Source organism: Tympanuchus pallidicinctus, unplaced genomic scaffold (genome assembly GCF_026119805.1).
Source record: "Tympanuchus pallidicinctus isolate F22 unplaced genomic scaffold, pur_lepc_1.0 scaffold5, whole genome shotgun sequence".
NCBI lineage: Eukaryota > Metazoa > Chordata > Aves > Galliformes > Phasianidae > Tympanuchus > Tympanuchus pallidicinctus.
The window spans coordinates 56465046-56489419 of NW_026294769.1; the positions used below are offsets into that span (position 1 = coordinate 56465046).

At 36.2% G+C, this 24374-nt stretch overlaps 1 protein-coding gene across 1 annotated transcript in view; it reads right to left on the bottom strand.

Moving 5' to 3' along the window:
• The window catches only part of UBR5 (ubiquitin protein ligase E3 component n-recognin 5), a 77651-nt gene that overhangs the window by 24098 nt on the left and 29179 nt on the right, over positions 1–24374 (bottom strand). Inside the window, exons 10-28 of the mRNA XM_052704776.1 lie at positions 20974–21090; positions 20782–20892; positions 19876–20030; positions 17592–17709; positions 16498–16682; positions 15625–15734; positions 14128–14240; positions 11540–11683; positions 11335–11446; positions 11018–11172; positions 9916–10113; positions 8302–8512; positions 4871–4997; positions 4114–4265; positions 3666–3761; positions 3157–3280; positions 2706–2803; positions 1437–1585; positions 936–1027 (exon numbers count right to left, since the gene is read on the bottom strand). Coding sequence (XP_052560736.1) covers positions 936–1027; positions 1437–1585; positions 2706–2803; positions 3157–3280; positions 3666–3761; positions 4114–4265; positions 4871–4997; positions 8302–8512; positions 9916–10113; positions 11018–11172; positions 11335–11446; positions 11540–11683; positions 14128–14240; positions 15625–15734; positions 16498–16682; positions 17592–17709; positions 19876–20030; positions 20782–20892; positions 20974–21090 — 2567 coding nt within the window. The remainder of the gene's footprint in view (positions 1–935; positions 1028–1436; positions 1586–2705; positions 2804–3156; positions 3281–3665; positions 3762–4113; positions 4266–4870; positions 4998–8301; positions 8513–9915; positions 10114–11017; positions 11173–11334; positions 11447–11539; positions 11684–14127; positions 14241–15624; positions 15735–16497; positions 16683–17591; positions 17710–19875; positions 20031–20781; positions 20893–20973; positions 21091–24374) is intronic.

The window sequence follows — 24374 nt, forward strand, 5'->3', positions numbered from 1 at the left end:
GAAGAAAAAAAGCAAAGCAATGTTACAGCAGTCCACAATGCATCAAGTATTTCCTACACAGGCTGGAGTGTAAGTGTAAATATTAAGATTCCCACTAGAGCTTTCCCTTATTAGCAAGATACCAAAGTACGGCTTAAAAGAGCAGTGTAGAAACCCTACATTTCTACACTTGGCATTTGCTATTCTTATTTCTTATGCTCACTTTATGAAGGCAGCTTCACTGGACAGCTTTTCACAGTGCTTTAAAGCTCATCCAAGAAAATAGTCACATCCAAAATAGCACGCAGCTAAGAAAGTTAGACTGAGAATCTGTTCTACATGCAGTAAAGTCTCAGTCATTTTATAATGTTGAGAAAAATCTTTATAATTGAGTCTGTTAGCACTGTTTATTACAGCAAGGATATTAACGTGGTAATGTTTACATACAGTAACAGTGGTATAAAACATCTACAACTTCAAAGCTGTACTAGGCTGATCAGACATCCTGACTGCTTATTTAACTGCTAGCTCATTCCTCCCTTTTTACCTGAAATCCTCTAATTTCAGGGATGAATATACTACACTTCTTTCTGAAAGTTCACAGAATGAGCTGTCATTGGGATTCACTGGCTTCAGCAAACTTCTGGAGATACCCAAAATGAAGAATATTATTCTTAGATAATTAAGCACTTATGGATGTTGGACTTGCTCGTTTACTCTGAATTTCATAAAGTGGAAAATAAAAGACCGCTATGTTACTATTTCAATTCTGACCCATAAAATCAATTTTACAGAGAAGAGAAGGAAAATAAAGGCATTAAAAATAGTTTATTAATCTTATAGTATCTGATGACTTTAACCAAGGAAAAAAAAAACAACTTAAACCGATTAATCTGTGAGAGAGAAATGAAGCCACAAGATTAGTTTTATTATAAGAAACAGAACAAAATACTTACTTGCAGTCGTGTCCTTTGTGACACACTCTTGCACACTCTGTGCAACAACAAAGAGATTCTAATAGACCACATGTTCGGCATTCAAATATATCCTAAAAAAGTTAACCAAAATGTTATGTACTTCTTTCAGAACATCTGAGGTTAAAAAAATTGCACTTGTTCAAAATGATGTCTTCACTTAGCAGTCAGTCAGTTCTAGGAAGTGGAACTGTTGCTAGAATGCTGACTGTTTTCAAAGAGCAGTTTCCATTAAAGTTTTTGTTAAAGTTAGTGAGGGGAAAACCATACCCATTAACAGCAATAGTCTGACCAACACTGCCAGCCTCAAAAGTAAGAAGCAACCAGGGGAGGCAATGACAATATACAATTAACAGTTACAATAATTAGAACAATATCACTTTAATCATTTGAAAAAAATCAGATCACTAGACCAATACAATACGTGGCTGAAAATATAATTTAAATTAAAAAAAAAAAAAAAAAAAAAAAAAAAAGGCTTACTTGGTTAATATGCTCTGCACCAGTCCAGGTAAAACTGCATGTATCATTACAACACAAAACATACAAAGGAGAGTCATCTGGATTTGTACCAGAAGGACAAACCATTCCCATAAATACATCATCTTCTTTTTCACTTGAAGTTGCTTCAGCTAGAGGAACAGAAGAATACCAGTGTTAAAAAAAAGAACACACCACAATAAAAAATCACTAACAGTACCCATACAAAACAGAGGAATGACAGTACAAAATCATGTACAGAATTTTAAGTTTCACTAAAGTCTTCTTTACAGATTTTTTGAGAAAACCCTTTTTTGTCATGTCTTAGTTTCAGCTGGGACAGTTATTTTCTTCATAGTGTCTGCTATGATGCTAGGTTTGATTTTAGGAGAAAAACACTGATGTTTCTAGCTGTTGCTGAGCAGTGCTGCAAAGAGTCAAGTCCGTTTTAGTTTTCTCAGCTTCTCATGCTGTCCTACCAGCAAGGGGCTGAGGTGAAACAAGGAGATGGGAAGTGACAGAATCAGGACAGCTGATCTTAACTGGACAAAGTGATATTCCACACCATATGAGATCACACTGAAGATACAGAAGAAAACTATGAAACTGAAAAAAGGGAGGAGTTCATTGGGCTGGCTGCCACCGTGCAGGAATTAGAGGGGCATCAGTGTTGAGCAACTGCTTGTGCATCACTATATCTATCTATATATAGAAATCTATCACACTGGGACATGGGGGGGAGCAAGCAAATGACTGCATGGTGCTTAGCTACGCGCTGGATTAAAACACAACAGTCACATCAGAGGTGTTCAGAAGCTGCTATCGCCAACAATTCTTTCCCTGTTTTAAATTCACTGATACACTGATCAGTACAAGACATCACCACTTTGAAGGATTTAAAAAACTGTCTACGAGCAATATTCTTCTCAGGAACACTCTCAGTCTGAAAGACGCTGTCACACATCACTTCTAATCTGCTTATGACCCTCAAGTTTAGCTTCATATATGACTAGTTTAAACACTGCTGCTTAAAAGTCACAAAGTCTGTATTTGCATAAAAGTCTTCTCTGTAACAGCATCTAAGTTGGCGTGAAATAAGAAGCTTTCCAAAACATGCAGCAGTCTACACTGTTCTGTAAAGAGAGTCCAACCATCAGTAGCTCAAACACACAATCCCACAAACATGATACGCTGTTAGCAATGAATCTGAATACGTTAGGGCCAAACTTGAGAAGGAAACAACACACCAATAACTTTGTGAAACTAGCGTACCTTTAGCAATTTTCTGTGCAGTTTCTAGAATTGTAATTGCAGCAGGGTATGCCCGGCCACTAACTGCCGACATGAATGGAGTCATGCCCCTTGCATCCCTGGATGGTGGGAGGAAAAAAAAAATTTAAAGAAAAAAAATCAAACAAATGAAAACACCGAATTCATTTCATTTTAAACAGGAAAAGTACAAAATAAATACAAATGCTCAACAGTGCTAACCTCATGCAAACCAGAAAAACATTCAGTGAGATTAAGTACTCTTACTCAATTTACTTCCATGAAATAAATCTAATTTCAAAGCATGTCAAGATGCAAACACTGACAACTTTGTAGTAATCCTCCATTTTACAAAATGTGCCTTTAAATAACATTTTTTAAAGGGCTTCTGTGCAATACACTTAATGTGATATAACATTAAAGGAATAGTGAGAATGTACTCGAAAACACTTACTTGGCTGAGAGCAATTCTCGAAGATAAGGTTGTAAAACAACACTATCACACAGTAATTTCAGTATGAAATGAGCATTTGCCTTCCGATCTTTTGATTCCACTACAGATGGTTCAGTAGAAGGCCCTATAATGACAAAATGAAAGTGCACAGGAGTCGTTTTCCCTCAAAAAATGACTACCTATTAAAGGCAAATAATTCAATGTTTTACTTGGGTGATTAATCAGTAGGACTATTCAGCAGTTTGCTAGGTGCAGTAATATTTCACTGAAGTACTGAGAATTTCAGTCCCAAGTTACATTCCTAAAAAGAGACAGTAAGTCTAATTCTACTTAGCTAAGAATAATTTTTGCTTAAAACTTCACGTATTCTGCAAACTCATGAAGTTCAGATTCAACACAGTCTCCATTTGGTAAGAGGCATTTGCATGTGTAGAAGGTGTGTGCAAGCTTTCCATCTTTTCAGTTCATTTTGCTTCTGAAGCATTATCAGATAAGCACAATGCTCTCACCTGGTATCGTGGAGGTGCTCGGTCCTTGGCCGGTGCCGGTCGCTGCTGTGGTAAGAGATCCCACAGCGGGGGCCAGGATAAAATCAATGTCACCATCTTTCAGTAAACAGAACAGCAGGATGTATATCAATATATCAAGACATCCCTGACAACATGCAGTTTTCTGTATTTAACTGGTACTCTTTCCTACAATGGCCACGTTCCTAGACTAGCAATCAACTACTAGGCATATTTTACTAAAGTCTGACATGAGCACTAGAAAGACACATATTAAATTTAAAAAGAGTGTTCAGTAAACTCTTAAAGCACTTCTTGCTACCTCACTGACATTCAGTGTTTAAGTCTCAAAATGAAGTCTAATGCCATCGGTTAATTCACCTTAAATGCCATCGGTTCCTTCAGTAAATCTCTCATTTTACAGTTCAATTTATTACAATAGCAGACTTGCCTGTATCTATTGCAGGAGGATCTGGAACCCAGCTGGGAGGAGCTATTGGTGGAGAAACTGGGTCCTGGTGATCACTCGATGAAGCACCAGCTTCCTGTCTGCCCAGTCCAGCAGCTCTCAAGGATCTTCTCATCATTTCTCTTAACCTCAGACTGAATAATAAAATTAAAAAGAGTCAAGACAGTAAAATTGTAATCTACAATTAGAACATCTTAAAGCAAACTTTCAGGCTGGAAAAAGAAACCGAACTCTTCTTCAGCATGGACTAGAATGAACAAAGAGGTAAGCCTATCCTTCAGAGTCACCTCAATAAAAACAACTATATGACAATGATGTTTAGGATAAAAAGAATCCAAATCAGTTCTTCCCCTCTCATGTTCTATTTATCTGATTAAGTGACCATTTTTCCACAGAAATTCTCTTTTTAAAAAAAACAAACAAACTTGTTCACCATTGAAGTACTTCCAAGATACTTAATTCATCTTGAAGAACATGAGAGCTTATCCTCAAATTCTCTTTCCTCATAAGAAGAAACATTTCCACTTTGCTACTGAAAAGAAACACCTAAACCCCAGAAAATGGAATTAGCTCAGAAATATCCCATTAGCTACCAATCCAGAAGGACTATTCGAAGATGTGAGATCTGACTTCAAACTAATAAGAGAGCCATTTTTTGAGCTATACTGAAGGAAAGAAATCAGAGGTTAGAAGTAGTACCAAAAATCAGAAAACAAGAGAAAAACATTAGTCAGTTTACCTTCTGCTACTTGATGATCCTGCTCGACTTCCTGGGCCATTACTTGACACAACTGAAATTGCATTTGCAATTGCTTCCACAGCTGAGAGCCTTTCAGCAAATGTATTCCTTTCAGAGCGCTCTGCTTCTGAAAAAATAAGAAAATTATAAGGAAGGAGCATAACGTAAGAAATGCCACCAATCGTAATATGTTCCCTGCAATTTATTTTATTAAGATTTAGAGGGACACAGTAGGCTCAAGCAGTTACTTTGGGTTTTCTTTTTTTGACTTTTTTTTTGCTGTTCCTGTGTTTTGTTTTATTTTGCTTTTTTTTTTTTTTTTTTTTTTTTTTAATGGACAAGCGTTAGCTATGATTTTGACGGGGCTTGATTTCCAAAAGGAAGGAAATAAGAAGTACACACATTCCAGAACAAGTTTTCAGTATCATCAGACAAGGATCTGATGACTGCAGACACTTGCTGAGTACAAGATTCCAAAGTAATGGCAATTAAAAAAAACCCCAACAACAAAAACAGAACAAAATGAAACAAAAAAAAAATAAAATACTTCACAATGAGCAGCAACACAGTTCCAGGCCTCTAAGATGTGCTCTACTTATGAGAACGCTTAGGAAAATTAACTGCAGTGAGAATACAATATGGTACTGCTACCAGTTCAAATTCAAGTACAAGCATTATTTCTGGTATCTAAAACCTAAGCACCGCAATACCTAAAAGTCCTAGTCATAACCAGGATTGAGTTGTGCCAGGTGCTGTACAAATTAGAAAATCCTACCTACTTGTAGATAGTACAACTTGAAACAACCACTTGAATAAGAAACCAAATTTCATTGCAAAAAAAAAAAAAAAAAAAAAAAGTGGTAGAAAGTCAGCTGTGCACAACTAACAGCCACCCCTTCTTTAGGACTACTAGCAAGGATGACACAGCCATTACATAGCAAATTACAAGTCACTGTTGCAATGGATCCAAAAAGAACGGAAGGAGAAACTACATTTAGCAGGACAAAGGCCAGGAGAGAGACAACTTTCACGTCAACAGTGCCAACAGCTATTTTTATAACAACCTACAATAAAAGGGTGCCTTTCTGACTAAAAAGAAAATCTTTGAAGTGAATCTGATTGTTCTTTCAGAACACTTCCTATAGTTGCTACAGTTACTGCTCACTCAAAAAAAACCCAACAAACAATACTCAGTTCATGGGTATTCATTAAAGTTATCTGAAATTCACCATCATAAGTCTTCAAGTATTTTACCTACTTTGGACATTTCCTCTAGACCTGTCTTTCCTAAATCACTTCTACTGGCTAGACTCAGGAAACATCAAATCACAAACACAGTAACCTGTCCCCAGTTCTGTATGGTCTAGGTCCACTTCTTCTGCATTTCTTTTATCCAAAGCAGGAGCTGTGAGACATCTAGACATAAGATCTGAGAAGACAAAAATCTTATCCCTGCCCTCACTTATTCCCTTTCTGGCAGTTCAGGAGGTAGACAGAAAGGTCTCAGTCAGGCACCAGCTGAGAAGGGTATTTATGTTCCGTAATTGCCAAGGGACATCAAATCCAGAGCCTGGAATTAAAGCCTTTAGTCCTACATCAATCTTCTTTCAGTCCAACAAATGGCTGCATAACTTACAGACAGTAACATTAATCACCACTGCCCGCCAGACGATACACAGAAAATAAGCTTGTTCTAGTATCACTCACTAGCAGTTACAAGTAGAAGGTGAATGTGAATTGAATATAAAGACATGAATACCCTCTTATAAACAACATTTGTGAGAGAGAGGCAGAGGGGTGTCAAAGTCCATCAGATTCACATTTTTTGTATTTCAGAAAGTTAAATTACATCCAAATGAAATTACTGAAAGAATGCCAAGGTTGCAAAGACAAGCACTCAAATTAGGAAAAGTCAGATTAAATTTGCCCATGCATCCTTATTTCAGCTTCCTGATGCGCTTATAATCAAAACAGTCTTCAGTTACGTAGATAGCTTTTTGGTGGTGGTGGTTTTCTTTTTTTGCTTTGTTTTGTTTATTTTTTCCCCTCAAAAAGACCCCTGCCTCAATCAGTGCACAGGATGGACGACACACTAGAGATGAAGGGTTGTACAATGGGCAAGCTGTTTGTGTCTTGTTTGCTGCAATGCCCAATTAGCATGTAGTAAAGCATTAACAGCTTGGAAAGGAAAGGGGAAAGCACCGTCCTGTGTTTAACACCATTGAACACCACTCTGGGGAATGGGATCCTATTTCCATCACATCTAGCAGCACAGAGAACTTTGTTGAACACGTTTTCATAAATTACAGCAATACATTTAACTCAACTGTGGACACATAAAAGGTGCCTGACTCACAGAAATAATTAACATTCACAGAACAAATAAAACTCCTATTGAATCCATCTCTGGAATAAAACGTTTTAAAATAACACCTACACAAGAAGGTGAGATTATGCCCTGGTTTCTCCAACAGAACTCTCAAAATTAGCCAACAGCTTTGAATGCAGAAAAATGTCAAGCTATACCATCTTCAAAAGATAAGAAATCTGTACCATTATCCCTATCAAATAGATAGGGATACTGAGAAACAACTGAAGTCTACAAATGACTAAAACTCAATGACAACACCATACAAAAAAACCTCACAAGAGAGTTCATTCATTATTCAGTGCAGGTTTGTATGGTGTGCATAAGTAAGGAATGGGGCCACACACTGAATGATGAGGATAAAAAGAAATATTGAATAGCTACCCATTCGGTGAGCACCGTCCATCTTGTGCACTGAATGAGGTAGTCCTGTGGAAAAAATAGTATGACGGTGTAATTAAAGACCATTTCACAATGCATACCCACGTACAGCACCTGGGTCAACTTAATTCTGGCATCTCTGAATTTTTATTTTTATTTTGTTAGGGTTATGTTGGGGTTTTTTGGTTTGTTTTTTTTTTTTTGAGTGCTTGACTTAGCAACCTTGTTGTTCTGTTAACATATTTTATGCATAACAGTATTTAATATACATTTTTAAATGGTGTCAGTGATTAACATTAACAAAAAGTCTCGTCTCTTACTATGTCAATTGCAAGTAACATTGGAAGCATTCATATAACACTTGAAAAATATTAAATACTGTTCCTTTAAAAGCTTGCTAGTGATGCAACAGGGATACTAGTAACAAAGGAAAAAAATGTTTGCTCTCATTTAAAATTAATACAGGGATGCAAAAACCTTGCCTTTTATAACGAGTAAAAATAGTATTCCCAACCACTGAATTCTTTTAAAATCTTTACATCACCTTTGGCAGGCTCAGAAACATTTTGGGTGCTAAAATTTAAGCTACTCGTATCTGAGGAATGCAGCTTTCAAATAAAGTTATCTGGACAATGCATAAAAGTTTACTTTCAAACTATTTTCATGACTCTGTTGAGCTCACCCTCTTCCTCTTTTGTTTCTTTGTTGCTGGTTGGAAAGCATACAGACACACAAGCATGCAGAATATTGCGGTTTCCATCACATCTGTGGCCAAGGAATGTCTGCAGCACTTGTGGGTTCTGATCCAAGACAACTGCTTGTTCAAGATTCATCAGGTATTGTCTGCAAGCCTCAAAGTCACATCGGAGAATGTGTTGCATTAAGGTTTGTTTCTGTACTCAAAAGAACAGAGTAAGTTAAATGAAAATGCAAAAACCATAGGCATACAAGTTTCATAGGTGCTTCCCATCTTTAATTTTTTAAATTAAAAGAATAGCCTAAACATAGGACATTCTCAGCAGGAACTGCTGAGAACACAATCTCAGTTACAGCACTACTAAAAAACGTCAAAAAAAAAAAAAAAAAAAAAAAAAAAAAAGCAGCCAGGCACAGGAATTAAAAGGAAGGGCAGGTTCAAGCAGCAGAAGTTATCAAGACTTGCAAAAGCACGCCTCTGGCTTTGCAGATAGGTTCTTCAGACAAATCACTTCCACTTAATTTAACATGAGAAAAGTGGTATAACTGAAAAAAAAAAAAAAAAGTCAACATGAACTAGCTTTTACATATTTGTTTTAGAGAAATGACAATGCACGCTGAGGAGTAAATAACTAGAAGCTGCTGAAGGTCTGGGAGGTTCAACCCCAATGTAACATGGTTATATTCAGCGGCTGAATACTCCACTGTGAAATCAGTCCCAGCCTAATGGGTGCATAGCACCACAGCACAGATTTAACTAAAAACAAACAAACAAATCAATGATTGGTTTATGTTAGTATGATAGACAAATTCACAGCTAAAACTGTTCATTCAGCACTAGGGATGAGTACAGGAAAAACTTCTTTACTGAAACGGTTGTTAAGCAGTGGAATAGGCTCCCAGGGAGGTGGGGATGCGTTTAAGAACCGTTTGGACGTGGTGCTCAGGGACATGATTTAGCATAGGGTTGTTAGAGTTTGGGTAATATGGTCAGGTTGTGGCTGGACTCAATGATCCTTAAGGTCTTTTCCAACCTAAGCAATTCTATGATTCTATGAAATTCAAGTAAAATTTTTTTTTTTTTTTTATTTTGTCAATTATTTTGATAATTTATGGTAAATATAAAGGTACAAAAATGTGCTACTTTCAAAAGAAAATAAGATGCCTGGACCTCTCAGAGAAGCTTTGAGCCCTTGAAACAAAATTGTATATTAGTTGTACATAAGAGTATTTGTTAATACCTGATAAGAAGATATGGACTACCAAAAATGGATCTTCCACTTTACTACATCAATTTGTGCTTTCATGTTTCTATGAGAATCTTGGGCTGCCCAGGGAGGTTGAGGAGTCACCGACCCTGGAGCTGTTCAAGGAACATTTGGATACTGTGTTGAGGGAATATGGTTTAGTGAGAACTAGTGGTGATAGGATGGTTGGACTGGATAATCTTGTAGGTCCTTTTCCAACCTTGGTGTTTCTGTGATTCTGTGAAATGGTTTATGTAGTAAAAACACAAACACAAAATTGCCTGAAGCATAATTTCATAAAAGCAAGAGAAAAATTAGAGAAATGTAACTCTGTATTATAGAAACTATTTTACCTCAACAGCCATAATAATAATTGCAGCTTTCTTTTTGATGGTTGAGTTGGCAGGAAGATTTGTTAAGGAATGAACACCCATTCCGAGGCTACTAATAGGTGGAAGATCAAGCCAGTCAGGGTCTCGTATCCCGCCCATACAGTCTTTTGCCATTGGATAGATTGTACCATTTCCATCTCTAAGAATAATAGGAGATTCCTGCATTGGGAAACAATATTTTAGAATTAAACTCCACAATTTACAAATATTACACTTCACAAAAGAGTCCATTTTACACTTGATTGCCAACAGAGACAACAGTTGACCTAAAACTCTCATTTATGTCATTGTCTCCTATAATTCCAAACAAGTCAGCAAAGCACAGTAAACTCCGTTGTTCAAATGCTCAAGATTTGCTTAAGACAGTAAATATTATTTAGAGTACCTATTTTACAAGTGTTCACAAAGAAACATTACTAATGAAACACATATATAGTACTTACATTACACTTTCAGATTATTTAAATATTCCCAATAAAGCTGAATATGCTGAAATACAATAAAAATTCAGTCCCTTTACCAAAAAGGTTTCTTTCAACTACCTTAAGTTTATCACTGAAAGACTTCACTAATTTTTTCTCGGATCAACTGATGTACACCTGCACAGTGTAATCAGCTGCATAACCGATAAAACAGAATATTTAACAATAGATAAAGAGTTGTGCAAAACCTTATCCTTTTTGCTAGCAGATTTTTTGTTAGCACTTCCATCTGAACATTTCTGAACTTCCACTTTAACATTTTTATCTGTCTCACTTCCAGAACTTAACTGAATAGAGAGTTTATGCTAACATAGACAACTTGACAGTGGTTGCTATCTCCCTTCTTACTTTTTATTAAAATTGTATTTTAAATATAACTAAAAAGTGCTTGAGTGTGTGTTAGACTTCTATTCCACATATCCCTTCAAAATCTTAATGGTGGTACCAAGTTTTTCATAATCGACTCCTTTAAAAGCTACCAGTAGTTAGAGAGGCCTTACAGAAAGATTGTACCATTTCACTTAAAGATGACAAGAGTGAAAGGCAGTGAGGTTAAATGATTGAAATGTAACACCACAAACCTGTCCAGCTGTAAAAATAGCAACACTTCTCTCGTTCTGACCCAGGAATGCAATGCTGCTAGTAGGGAAGTTGTTTTCCTGTTCAGCCTTTCCAGTAGCGAGGTCAAATATGCAGTATCGAACCCAATTCCCAGTTTTCAGGACAGCATGAACTCCTTCAGAAATAGATGGAAAAAAAACCTCTTTAACTACTGCATTACTAAGATCAACAAAAACAACTACTTAATCGAATCCGACAGTCACAGTTTCCCACTAAGGAGAAAGAAGGGAAGCGAAGGACATAGTGGAGTACCTTCAAGAGGTTAATTCCTAGTTACCTTTTGAATCTACATTTACTGCTAGAATCTCTGTTTTTTCAGGAATACACAGCTTTTTAGGTGTCCTTTGAAAACAGTCCGGAACTTTCGGAGTTCCCCCAGTTTTCACAACCTAGAAACATCCATAAAACATTAAGATGCAGTAAAACACATCCTGCTGACATCTCAAAACACTTTGTTTTTTCAGTATTTGACAAATACACACCTGCAGTTCATCTATCCTGAGCAGCCTGCAATCCTGGAGAAGAGAGGAAGGATCTGGATCTGAATTAGAACTGCTCTGACAATTTGCATTACTGGAGGTGCCTGGAAATTTGACAGCAACATAAGCACCATCCACTTTTAGCACCTACAAGCAGAAAACATTACAGTTTTAATTAAGGCTTTGAATAGACACTTTTTATCCTAACATTCTTCAAAATAAACCATCAGTGATAAAACCCTACAGCTCTTGGTCATCAGCCTTGCTGTTCTGCTGAAGTTTCTGAACAGTTAAAAACTTCTTAATTATTTCATAGGCAGGATGAAGGCCTCTTCCCTTCAGCATCCTACCTCCAACAGAAACCAATGCAACTGACTGGAGAAGTTCCTACTGTTATTCTATTAGTACATCTTTTCATCTACTGGAAGCAGCAGTAACAACTTCAGGTTTAATACCATGGATACATACTTCTCTTACTGATTTGTTTAATCAGTTTTGGAAACACACACATCTTTTGGCAGTGAATTCTGAATATTATCTAACAGCTGAATAAAGTTGATGTAGACTTTAACTGCCTATTAGCTCTTTTACTACAGAAAATATATTTTTGGGTTTTTGTTCTTAGTCTGTTCTGTGTCTTAGTGCTCATTCCTCAAGGTGAATGTATTATGAAAAAAATCATTTATGAGTTTACTACCCATTGCTTATACTCAGTAATAAAGTTCTCCACTCAGTCCCTTAGGACTGAAGGATAAAGTCCATCCAGAAACACTTCACATGTATTATGTCTTTCTCTTCCCCCCAAAGGAAATGATTTTTTTCTGTCCTGCACCTGCAGAGTTATTTCTGCTACTGTAAGCCTCTCTGAAGCACTGCTGCCATGCATATCTAATCAGAACTGCCAAAATAGTTTTCCTTGACAGCTGAGAATATCACCAAACAGCAAGGCCCTTTGAGTTTCCACCTGAGACCACAGTCTTCTCAAAAGAAAAACAAAGCTAACTAGCAGTCACAAACAGAACTAGATACTAGTAACTATCAGTCTTGACCAGGCTCTGATTTCTCAATATTTCCTACATAGAAAGTGCCTACAAAGCAATAAAAACCTAACTGTAATAAGCTTACTATCTAAGAGGAATAAAAAGCAACTTTCAAGATATAGAAAAGAATAACAATCCAGGCATTTCCTTGCTTTTTGCCCCCAATTTGTCTCTCTACCAAGCACACAAGAGAAAAGGATTTACTGACAATCATGAAGGTGTTAGAAAATTTCTACTACGAAGAGTATCATGGATAGTCAGAGCACTTAGTAACCACATAACGAGATTTTACTCGAGTAGCAGAATTGCTAGTTGTATCAGCAGAGCAACAGTGCTAGCTGCAAGAATGCTAAGGAACCTTTGAAAACTCAGACCTACTCACAAGATTCATGAACATCGACTCCGATCTACAACATACAAACACTTGTTCCAAGACTAACAAGACTCTAGACAAAGATCATAGAAACAGAGTATATTGAATTGGAAAAGATCCACAAAGATCATCAACTCCTGGCTCTACACATGACCACCTGAAAATTAAACCATACATCTGAGAGCCCTGTCTAAATGCTTCCTGTTTGATTACAAAATTTAATGAAAACTCATTTAGATTTTATTTTCTTGTCAGTCAAACTAACTTGAAAGCCTGAAATCACATGCCAGTTGTTCAAACACAACTTCCAGTTTTACATGCAGAATTTTTATATTTTCTAAGTGACCAAAGCTGCTACACAAAGCTTTGTAAGAGAGATCACCCACAGCAATACATCAAAGATGTGATTTTTTTAGAACATCATTCAGCAAACTGATGGCTGTGCAAGACCAGCTGAAAGTATATTTACAACTCTACGCTCTACGAGAAAAGAAGCATCCTTATCATAAACAACAGTTACAAAATAGATTTGGAATCAGTCATTCTATTCAGAAAACATCCTACTCATTGTTTTTTCTATTTTTTGGTTTAAGCATTTCAGTGAAAATATGGAAACATCAAAATTCAAACTGTTCTCTATTTCTTACAGCACTGCATCTTGAGGCATCTCACAAACACCATTACAAATAGAACTAAAAAGCTTATTTAAGAGGCAAACAATGATGTCAGTGACTTCAATGAGACCTCAAAACCTCATTTTTTAGACCTCATGCAAAAATTATCTAAAACACAAAAATTCATTGTGGGTCTCTTCCACTCAGAGGTACTGCTCAAGGCACATCTTCCATTTCTGCAAAAGTAATACCACTAAGTATGGAACTATAATATCCTTGGCTAAATCTACTGCCTTCTCTTGGACAATCAGTTCCTATTCTGGATTTTTATACAATTCTTAATATGTTATGTATGTAAGGTCCTCCATGAATGAAGCTGAAAACAACCCAGTCTTTAAAACTTGTGGAAAACTTCTTGGGGCCTTCCCATTTTTCTTGGTTTAGAAAAGCTTAGCACTGAACTGCCCAGAAGATTTAACTCCTATACCACTTGGACAATTAGTTTGTCTAAAGTAATTTGAAAAAAAAAAAAGAAAAAAAAAAAAAGGTAGATTTCAGACAAACCTTGCCAACAGGAACATTCTTAACGTCTTCCACAAACACAACTTCCCTCAGAGACCACTGCTCCTCATTCACTTTCTCCTCCTCTTTTGGAGCAGGAGTTGATCGTCGTCGCTCTGAGACAAGAAAAAGTAACTACTGAAAAAAGAGTAGTAACTCTTCAAGTAACTACTTGAAATATTTTATCAAAGTACCAAAAGGCATTCTTCATCAAACTTTGTTTCCTCTGCAAAAGAACATCAGTGTTCAAATCTAGAAATTAAGGACAGGTTAACAGAAAGCTGGATTTACAGACATTAGAGATACCTAACAGCATACTATGCCACTTCAATGCTTTTTTCCTCCTGTGAGATTAGGGCAAATAAAGACTGCTAGATAAAGAAAGCCAGTTTTAAAGACTTCTAAACAAAATAATTACAAGAAATTACTTTGGTAGGGCTCAGACATTTAAGTTGTAGGTAACATGACTGACATTGTAAGACTCTTCATTCAACTCTGCTACGGTGCTTTCTATCATCCTTACAGAAAGTCTGTTTGTCCACTAAGTTAGGAATTATTTGGTAAGCAACTAAATGAGCAGCACGTGAGGCAGAAAATAGTGTCTTTAGCAGCAAATGTTGTCCAAATAGCTATCTGCACAGGAAGCTCAAATCAATTCAGTATCAAATTTAAGCTTTTATTGCTAAATAAAGCCAAGAACTTTTATCTACTGAAGTTTCTGTAAGTGTAATGAAAACAATCAAATTATTGAAAGCAAGAAGCAGAGAACAAGCTATGAGATTAACTTCAAACACCGTATCAAAATCCCAAGCAAAGTTTATTCAGTAATTAATTACAGGTGCATGTAGCAGAACACATCAGTAGCGAGCACTCATACTGTTCAGTAAATTAGTTCTGCACATCTAAGCACAAATTACTCTTGGTCACAGAATGAGGCCATTTAATTCTTTAAGCGACACTTCTTAAAACTGCACTATATAGACAAAACGAAGGCAAAGAAGATTCCTTCCACTGATAGTATTGTAATTAACCACTTATAGTTGTGTGGATTTAAACATGAAAAAAAAAAACAAAACAAAAAACACCTGCTAAGTACAGTTGATGCCATCAAAAACTTCCGAGTGCTTTTATACATTAGTACATAACGTCTGGTTTTATGCAATTTGTGTAAAAAGACAAACTTCACATACTTAAGTTTATTTTATTATGTCTCAAAGATACTTTTATTCTGAGAAGTGAATGTTTTATTTGCTTAGATACACCTTGCATCAAGTAGTCACTGCTTGTCCTATTACAGTGAAGTTTAACAGTGATAATTCGCTGCTCGTCTAAAGACTATTAAGCTTTTACATATATTGTGGGTCAGACTATAATATGAAAAGCATTTTCAGTTTTTAATTAGATTCTCAAGTTAGTACAGTATCTTTCTAGAACTGCCTTCTACAAGAGGTTCTTATCTATAGAAATATTTAACGTTACTACAAGCTATATGCTACTCACTGTATGGCATCGATGCACTGCTTGCTATTGAAGATGCATCACTGCAAGTGGAAGCTGGGGAAGGTGGAGGACCCATCTCAGTTTTCACTGGTTCCTGTTTATTTTCAGGCCTAGAATGAAAATTGTTATTTAAAATTAAGAAAGAAAAAGGTCGCCTCCTCCATGGTAAGGGACGAAGTGCCACTGTGTCCAAGAAACCAGCCATGTTCTATACTTTAAAGTAGCAGCAGCACCTTTTTTTTTACTCCAAAAAAGCAAAGCTTTAGTGAAATAGCTTCATACTTTGGAACAAACATCCTAATTTACATGGTTATGCATTTGATGTTGTTAATGATGTTCTGCTTTTTAATCATTAAATAACTTTAATAAAATTAAAGGAACATATAGATAACACTACAGTAAATAAACATCCTTTGTGCTTTACTTGGAGACAAAGAACTACTAGCTTTACAAAATAAGCTGAAACAGAAGAACTACTGTTGAGGTTTTTCAAGAAGAGTTTTGCTAGTTTCTCAAAATAAATTGCTATCACTGATCCAAACAACCATCCCAACCTTGGAGGGGCTGGAAAAGGTCTCAATGCCATGAAAACTATCTTTTGAAGCCCTCAAGCTCCATAAACAAAAACAATTCCAGTTATTCAAATATAAAACCTCAGAAACATCAGAGGAAAAATTCTCATTTAACAGCCCTTCTGCATTTCAGCTTTTACATCACTGACATACCTTTCAAGCAGAGAGCATTTCTGCAGTTTGCAAGAAAGTTAGAAACTCAAAATCACGACCTCCCTTAAGTCTGCATCAATCAGCAATTCAAAAGAATATCAAATACACGTCCTGTGTGTGTGTGCATTCTCAATCTAAACACACTTACTTGGCCTCTGTAGTCTTGCTAGCTTTCTCCATATTTTTCAAGCTCTCTGGTGACCGAAGCTGAAATCGACAGCTGTCATTCATGTTCCAAACAGATTCCATTAACACACCCACTTTTGGAATTCCAGCACTGATTGAAAAAGCAACAGCTCCAGCATGGTACAGGGGGTTATTTCTTAAGCACACCTACAGGTAGAAATATTCATTTATATGAGAAGAATCCATTATGCCAAAGGAAACCACATTTGTGTATGTTTTCTTGGTAACATATGTAGTAAACAAAAAATAGGAAAGAAACCTTATGGAAGCGGGTGAAAAGAAAAGTCAGCATGATGTACTATGCACTTTGCTAGAAGAAAGACTACTGTGCAATTCACAGCTGAAAACAACAGCTTTAGCAGCGTAACTGTTTAATACACAACATTCAGATGCTCAACAACAAAAGGAATGATTCAGCTGAAAACAAAGACTCATCCCAGAGCTGACTAGAATGGTCTGGTAACCAAAAGAAATGTGTTCCCAAGGAAGGGATTGCTTTCTCTCACACTAGTTCTAATAATAATCACACAAAGAATGCTCTCTCTCTGAATCAGCTATTAACCGTTTTTGGTAAAGGCTTCAAATTCAATTTTCCATTGAATATGTAATAAATCCCAGGTCTTGATTTTGCAGACACCTGAAATGCAAAAAAAAAAAAACACCAAAAAAACCCCAAAAAGAACAAAAAAACAACCCCACAACCAACCAACCAACCCACAGACCTACAAAGCCAGGTACCTCATTGAAAATCACGGTATTACTAAAATTTCACCTTCTCAAAATACAAAATTGGTCGTTGAGTTAAAAACCAACAAAACCCCCCCATCCTGTACAGGTACAGTTAATTCCTCCACATTTGCAGCAATTTCCATACCAGTAAGAAACAACATTAATGGGTCACACCATCTCACTTTAGAGACGTCTAATTGAAGTATACCACCTTAACCTTACTGATATACTTGTGTACAACAAGAATGGAACCTGACTTTTATATTGTTATTATTTGTAAGCTCATCACACAACACTGGAAAAACATCAGGTGATAGTCATACTTGCCTGGGTTCCAACAGTTATATTTGGCATGGAGGAGATACCAGCACTGGACTTGGGCTTCTTATTTTTTGCTCTGGCCTTTTCTAGCATTTTCTTCCTTTGGCTGAAAGGAACTACACCCCTGGGGAAAAACAAATATTTTTTTTAAAAGGCAGCAAAAGAAATTTTATTTCTATCTTTGAACAACTTGTTCCTTCTGCTTCGTGTACTTATGATTCAATATACAAGCCCTCATCACTTTCCCCAAAAACCTGAAGAACTGCAAAAATGACATGTTTCTCTCTCTTCCTCCTCACTTTCCAAATTCACCTCCAACAGTCACTGTATTGGAGAAGGAGGAATAGAAAGAGTCTGCAAAACACAGAGCTGCTGAAAGACTTTCATTTTAGTTTGATGTGCTTTGAGATTTCTATCTCAGATGGTATGTTCCAGTCTCTGCCTTAAAGTTGCACATTCTCCTCTCCTATCTTGGCAGCATCCTCCCTCCTATGACTAGTGGGTACTGTCCAAATTTGCAGTTACTGGGGAGGTGGATGTGTTGTTTTTTTTTTTTTAATAAAAAAATGTATTTTTTTAAAAGGCTTTTAAAAGCCTCTCCTCCTCCCTGGGGATATGGCTGAGGGACTTCAGACTCCTATCACAGACAAGCTGATACAAGACAAAAAAAAAAAACAACGAAAATCACACAAGAAACCAAAACACTGTTTTTATAATGATATCCACTCAGCTCAGCTGAAAATAACACTTACATGCACAGTTGGCATGCTTATTTTGATACTACAGAACTGCAGCGCTTCACGTTTTAACCAGTGGGTTAAAGCTTTGGATGCTTTTCTTAGAAACCATCCTTCTTTATAGTAAGTAAAAGACAAAAAGCAACAATTTGCTAGTGTTGCAGGGACCAAAAATCTTGACTAATATACTACAAACAACTTTAAATACATTCTAATACATTACTAGCAGCACAAGGCTGTCCCTACATCCTATTAGCATAAAACCAAAGACAATATTTCCAGAAAGGACACAATTTATAAATAAACACAGTCTTCAATAGAAATTTGAATGATAAAATCCTACAGTGGTTTGGGTTGGAAAGGACTTTAAAGTCCACCCAGTTCCAACCACCCCCTGCCATGGGCACGGCTACCAACCACCACATCAGGCTGCCCAGTGTGCCCTCCAACCTTGCCTTGAACACCTCCAAGGATGGGGCACCCACAGCTCCTCTGGGCAGCCTGTGCCAGATTCTCACCACTCTCTGAGTAAGGGCTAGCAAGCCTTTTTATAAATTGGACCAACCATTCCAGAATTCAATGCTTTCACTGTTTCTAACAGACAAGTATCTCCAATGTTATCAGAATAATCACTCTGTGGAAACTAAATGAGGTATGTCAACAGTGGCATAACAAAAGCACCAGGAACTAGAAATTTAATTTTGTTATCTGAGACCACAAGTTAGAATAAAATATAGCTGTGTTTAACTATAAGCCTAGTTACAACTGTCCAGAGTAATGAGAATTTAGTAAGAAAGCTATTTCATAGAATCAATTTTAAGTGCTCCAATTTCCAACCTATCTTCAAGCATTTAATTCAATCCATGTCTAAAAAGCTACTGAAGCTTTGGGTACAATGTATAACAGTGTGCTACTCCTAACAATCTGACAAAAATAATGCATACTGACAACATTTTAGTAATATTCAACAAATTCATTCAAATTACAAATAAGTGTCAAATCTCTTTTGAGTGTCTTATTTCTGAGGATTCCACTGAAAATCTTAATTATTAGAACATTTTAACATTCTGTATTTTACAATGTTTATAAGTTAGATAATTTCAACAGCAAGTTCCAGAGGGAGCATTTGATGTTATTCCTCTCTTCTTTAGAATGGGAACACAAACAACAGGCTAGAACTTCTAACAGAACTGACAGAAGAAGGTGGACCTTGGGTAAGTTTCCTGGTTTTAGTAAAAAAAAAAAAAAAAAAAAAAAAAAAAAATCAAAAGCCTAAAAAGGTTATTTTTTGATATTATGTAGTTCTGATACAACTAAATGCTAAAACACTTGTGTGCATCCCCTAAAAGAATCTTTTCCTCGTGAAGATGGTATAACTCAGCTAAAAAGCTTTAGGCATGAAAGAAGAGAATAAACACATTATGAAAAGGGAATCTAAGCTCAAGTGGAGAGTTTCAGAACCTAAGAGAACTGCAGTCCAGTAATTTTGCAACATTTCTCACAAGCAAGGAAATGAAGACAGCTGCTACTACATGTAAACAATATTTACTTACCACCAGTACAAGTTATTCTCTAGCTGAGCACATGTATAAAGAGCACAACAATGTAAGGAAACAATCCGTTCTCCCTGAAGCTCTGAGTATGTCTGTGCTGTGTGTTCTAATTTAGATGCTACTGAGCTTAAAGTTTCATCCACCCAGGTAGCAACCTAAGGGAGAAAGGAATAAAGAAACAGAAGATGGAAGGAGTGTGGGGGAAATAAAAAAAATAAATCCATACCGCCACTTAAAAAAAAAAAATAATAAATCAGAAAACACGACAAAAAAAGTGACAAAAATGCAGACAAGTGTCATAAAAATACAGCAAAGGCTGTACTTCACCAAACCAAAAGCTTCAGAGTTTCACATTCACTCAACTGGGTAGAAAAGTGAATTTACATAAATTCATTTGCAGTACTGAAAGCTTCAGTGTCCCTAGTTTTTCCAGTTCTTACATACAGAACGCTAACAAGCATTTTTGCTCCAGACTCCACATCAGTTTCTGCTGTAATAGCAAGAACTCAAGTATTTCAGGTAATGAGGTTAAACAGATATGCTTCAGATATTCTCTCAACTGTTCAATTGCAAGTCTATCAGATCTGAGTGGTTTTGGTTGCTTAGTTGTGTTTTTAGTTTCATTGCTTGTTCCTGACTGTTAACTTTTTTGCACTGTTACAAGACATCAATTGGACATTTGCTCTTTTTTCTTTTTTTTTAATACCACAGTAGGGGAAAATGAAGAGAGATGAACAAATTAGTGAAGTATTTTCTACTACCGTTGAAGCTCAGGTACTGTGAAGGATCAACTTCTCTAAGATACACTGCAATAACTGGAGAAAAAAAAAAAAAAGAAAAAAAAAAGAAAAAAAAGAAAAAACACCCCAGCATTGTCAAATTCAGAAACCAGTGTATGTCTCCTACCTTGTTATTTTCAGTGGCAACAGTTGCTCTAATACTATTTGCAGAAAGGAGTACAATCTTTTCATTGGTTAATCCCAAGAACATGGCGCGTGGGTGGTGGAGGGAAGGATTCTTTGGAGACAATAAAAGAGTATTTTAGATATTCAGAGCATATGAAACATTCTGAAGGTAGGACTTAAAGACGAGTAGTACCTGTGCATTTCTGTAAGGCTCCGATTCGCTCCACTTCCATTGATAGAGTTCTCCTTTACTATTAACTGCCACAAGCTCAGAATATAGGGCTCCAATAGAGATAAACTTTGTTCCATCCTGCGAAAACAGACATATGAAGTCCGCTGAACTTGAAAACAAAGATGTATTCAGATTGTCTAAAGCTCAGCATTACCTCAAACAACAAGAAAACCTGCAGTACTGCCATTGATAGGATGAGGAAAGAAAGAAAAAGTGTTTAGATACATTTTATTGTTTAATTGCAGGAAAATATTTGGCGATTACCTCTGGCCATTTATTAAGAATTTCCACAATATTTTAAGAACAAAACACTATATGTGGAATTAAAGATGGGAATCTCCCTTGATTTCTGGCATCTTAAAAACAGATTGCTTCTGAAAGTCTAGCTTTCTGAAATGAATAAAAAAGCAATGAAATCCCATCATTCCATTCCTAAGCATTCTCATGCAAATATCTTCCAAGAATTTTCAAATCCATTACCCCATTAATAAAACAATTCTATCTTCTATGTCTGAAGAGAAATAACAACAAACAAGGTCAAACAAAAAAAAAAGTTTAAAAAAAAAAATCAGTGTGCTAAATATCACTTTAATGCATCACTAATATCTAGCAAGCCAAACAAGCTTTCGATTAAGGGTTACTTTTCTTCCCTCTTTTTTTCTTCTTGTTTTAAGAAACGTCATACAGCATCTTCCTATTTCCAGACTTTGCTCAATGCTTTGTACTGTACACCACCTGGATATTACAGGCCCTTTTTCTCTTGCATTTGGTTGCATATCTGCATTACATCAACTATTCGACAGTTATAACAACACCTCTCCAAATTTCAGTTTCCCTTTACAATGAAAAGGAATTTCAAATTACAGACTTGGGAACACAGATAGCTTCACAAAAAATTTACTCCTGCTTATTGAGAAATATTTGCAAGGCCAGAGCATTTAACACTCCTCAGCATTGCAGCTAAAAGAAAAATACTTGTTTTTTCTGATTTTTTTTTTTTTTTTCTGCTGGTAGGAAGTAAAAACTCACTTGGGGAAAAATATAGCTCTTAAAAATGAAACAATAACCTAAACTAGTATAAAATCAAGTGACAGAAAATTCTGTCTTCTACAGCTTCAAAATCTGAAGGAAGTGCACATGATAAGTAGTGCATGTAACCTGTAGTAGAATAGGTTATAGAAATGGTATAGTAAGAATAGTCTTACACATTAGCATATTTAACTGCCTCTTTTGAATTGAAAGATACAAGCAATTCAGCCAGCAGATGGGAACCCATGTCACACTACGGACAGAACCCACCATCCAGTACATTGATCTGCTCCCTAAATTACAAGGCTTTCCTTTCAGCTTCAGAAATTCACAACTAGGGGGAAAAACAAACAAACAAAAACACAAGAAAAAACCACCACCTATTTTGGTTTTTCATAAATCTGGATTCACTTTCTTGTGAAAGATTATTTATTTATTTCACTATTTTCATGCACGGAAATACAGACACTTCAAAGAATATGAGCATATCCCTTCAATAACAAAATTTATTATGCCTCTTATGAGTAGTTCAACAATATCTTGGGAAAGAAGAGAAAGATGGCAACAGACAAGAATGGAAGAAATCACAAAGAACTCTCTTTAATAATATGATAACAGAATCTAAAATTAGTTAAGTCATAACAGTTTTGCTCCAGAGGGCATCTCCCAATGCAGCACAGAACCTGCATGCGAATCCAAGTCACGATTAATTGCCATCATGTAAGTATTGCATATTCCAAAAGAGAGCCTACTGTAGTCTTAACAAAACATGTTTCTATTTCATCAGCACAGAGGAGAATTCAGAAGTTCAGTAGGAAAAGCAATTTTTCACCATGATTTTTTATTCTTGCTGATCTATTTTATAGGTTTTTTTATAAGCAGATTTATATGACAAATTCAACACTAAAGAGACTCAACATCCAAAGTCTTTTCTCCCATTAAAATATCAGCAGCTCTAATCAGGACCAATCAGAACCATGGCTACATACAACCACTGGTCTGGTGGTTGGCAACCCTGCACATAGCGGGGGATTGAAACTAGATGATCGCTGTGGTCCTTTTTAACCCTGGCCATTCTATGATCCTATGATAAGGCCATTCAAAAGAGTGCCAGCATGAAGATGCACAAATGACATGACAGCCCTGGTACCATAACCGGAGTCTCATGTATTCAACTCTATATTCTGAGTGCATATCAGAAAATAGCTTGAAACTGAATCAGAATCCAGATCGCTGATTAAAATCTTTATATCTCGTTATCTAAACAGAATATACTCACTTCCAAAAAACTAAATGAATTCCAGTTTGCACCCAACTGTAGTCAAGGGGGGAAAAAAAAAAAAATCACCATACTTTGTTACAGAACAGAGTGGCTCTGCCACAGACAGTACCAGGTTTTCACCGGTACTTTAAACACAGACTAATAGTTCTACTGCCCAATAAGATTTGATCTATTAGAATTAGTTTGTTTATTTGAACTCTTAGACATCTGACTTTACTAATTTGGTGAAAAAACTCCGTATGCAACGTATTTCACAACATTAGTGTTCTGTTGGTATTCTACCTCTCATAAACTCAAATTTACCATCCATCCTTACCACAGAGTAATACAGCTCTGTCTCAAATGCTAAATGTGAAAGTAACAAAAAGTGAAAGAAAACAAGACTGGTTATTTCGTAGCAATTCTTTACATCCTTGAATCTTTCATCTAACTTGCTTTTAACTTCCATTACTATCTCCAGCATCTCCTTTAGGACTCTCAAAACAGAAGAAATACTTGGGATGGCCTTTCAACTAAATCACCTCCCTCATGGTTTACCATGAAGAACTTCTGTCAGGAAATACCACCAACAGAACTTAAAAAAGGGGCTATGAATGTTCAGCTGAAGGACAGAATAGAAGGATTGACTAATGTTGCACAAAGATGAGAGAGGCCTTTCCAGTAAGGCACACCTTCATTTAACTGGAAGGTAGGGATTACAAGACTGCATATGCAAAAATGTCTGTGGGAAGAAGTTCCATATACTTAAATTGCACAACTATGAAATTACATACTCTAGCAAGTTAATTCCATAAAATACATCCAATAAAAGACTGCAGTAATTATCATAGGGCATAACTTGCTGAGTCTGCAAATAAAAACCATCTTGAGTGGAAAAAAGAAGGAATGAATAGGACAAACATCCTGAAGTAGCAGAGTAATAAGATAAAACAGTAATAATGATGATGATAATGTTACGTTTTAAAAACACAACAGCGTTTTATATGAGAAAGACAGTACAGTATTCCTAACATGAACTAATTTATTCTCTTATGTTAAAAACCCTAAAATC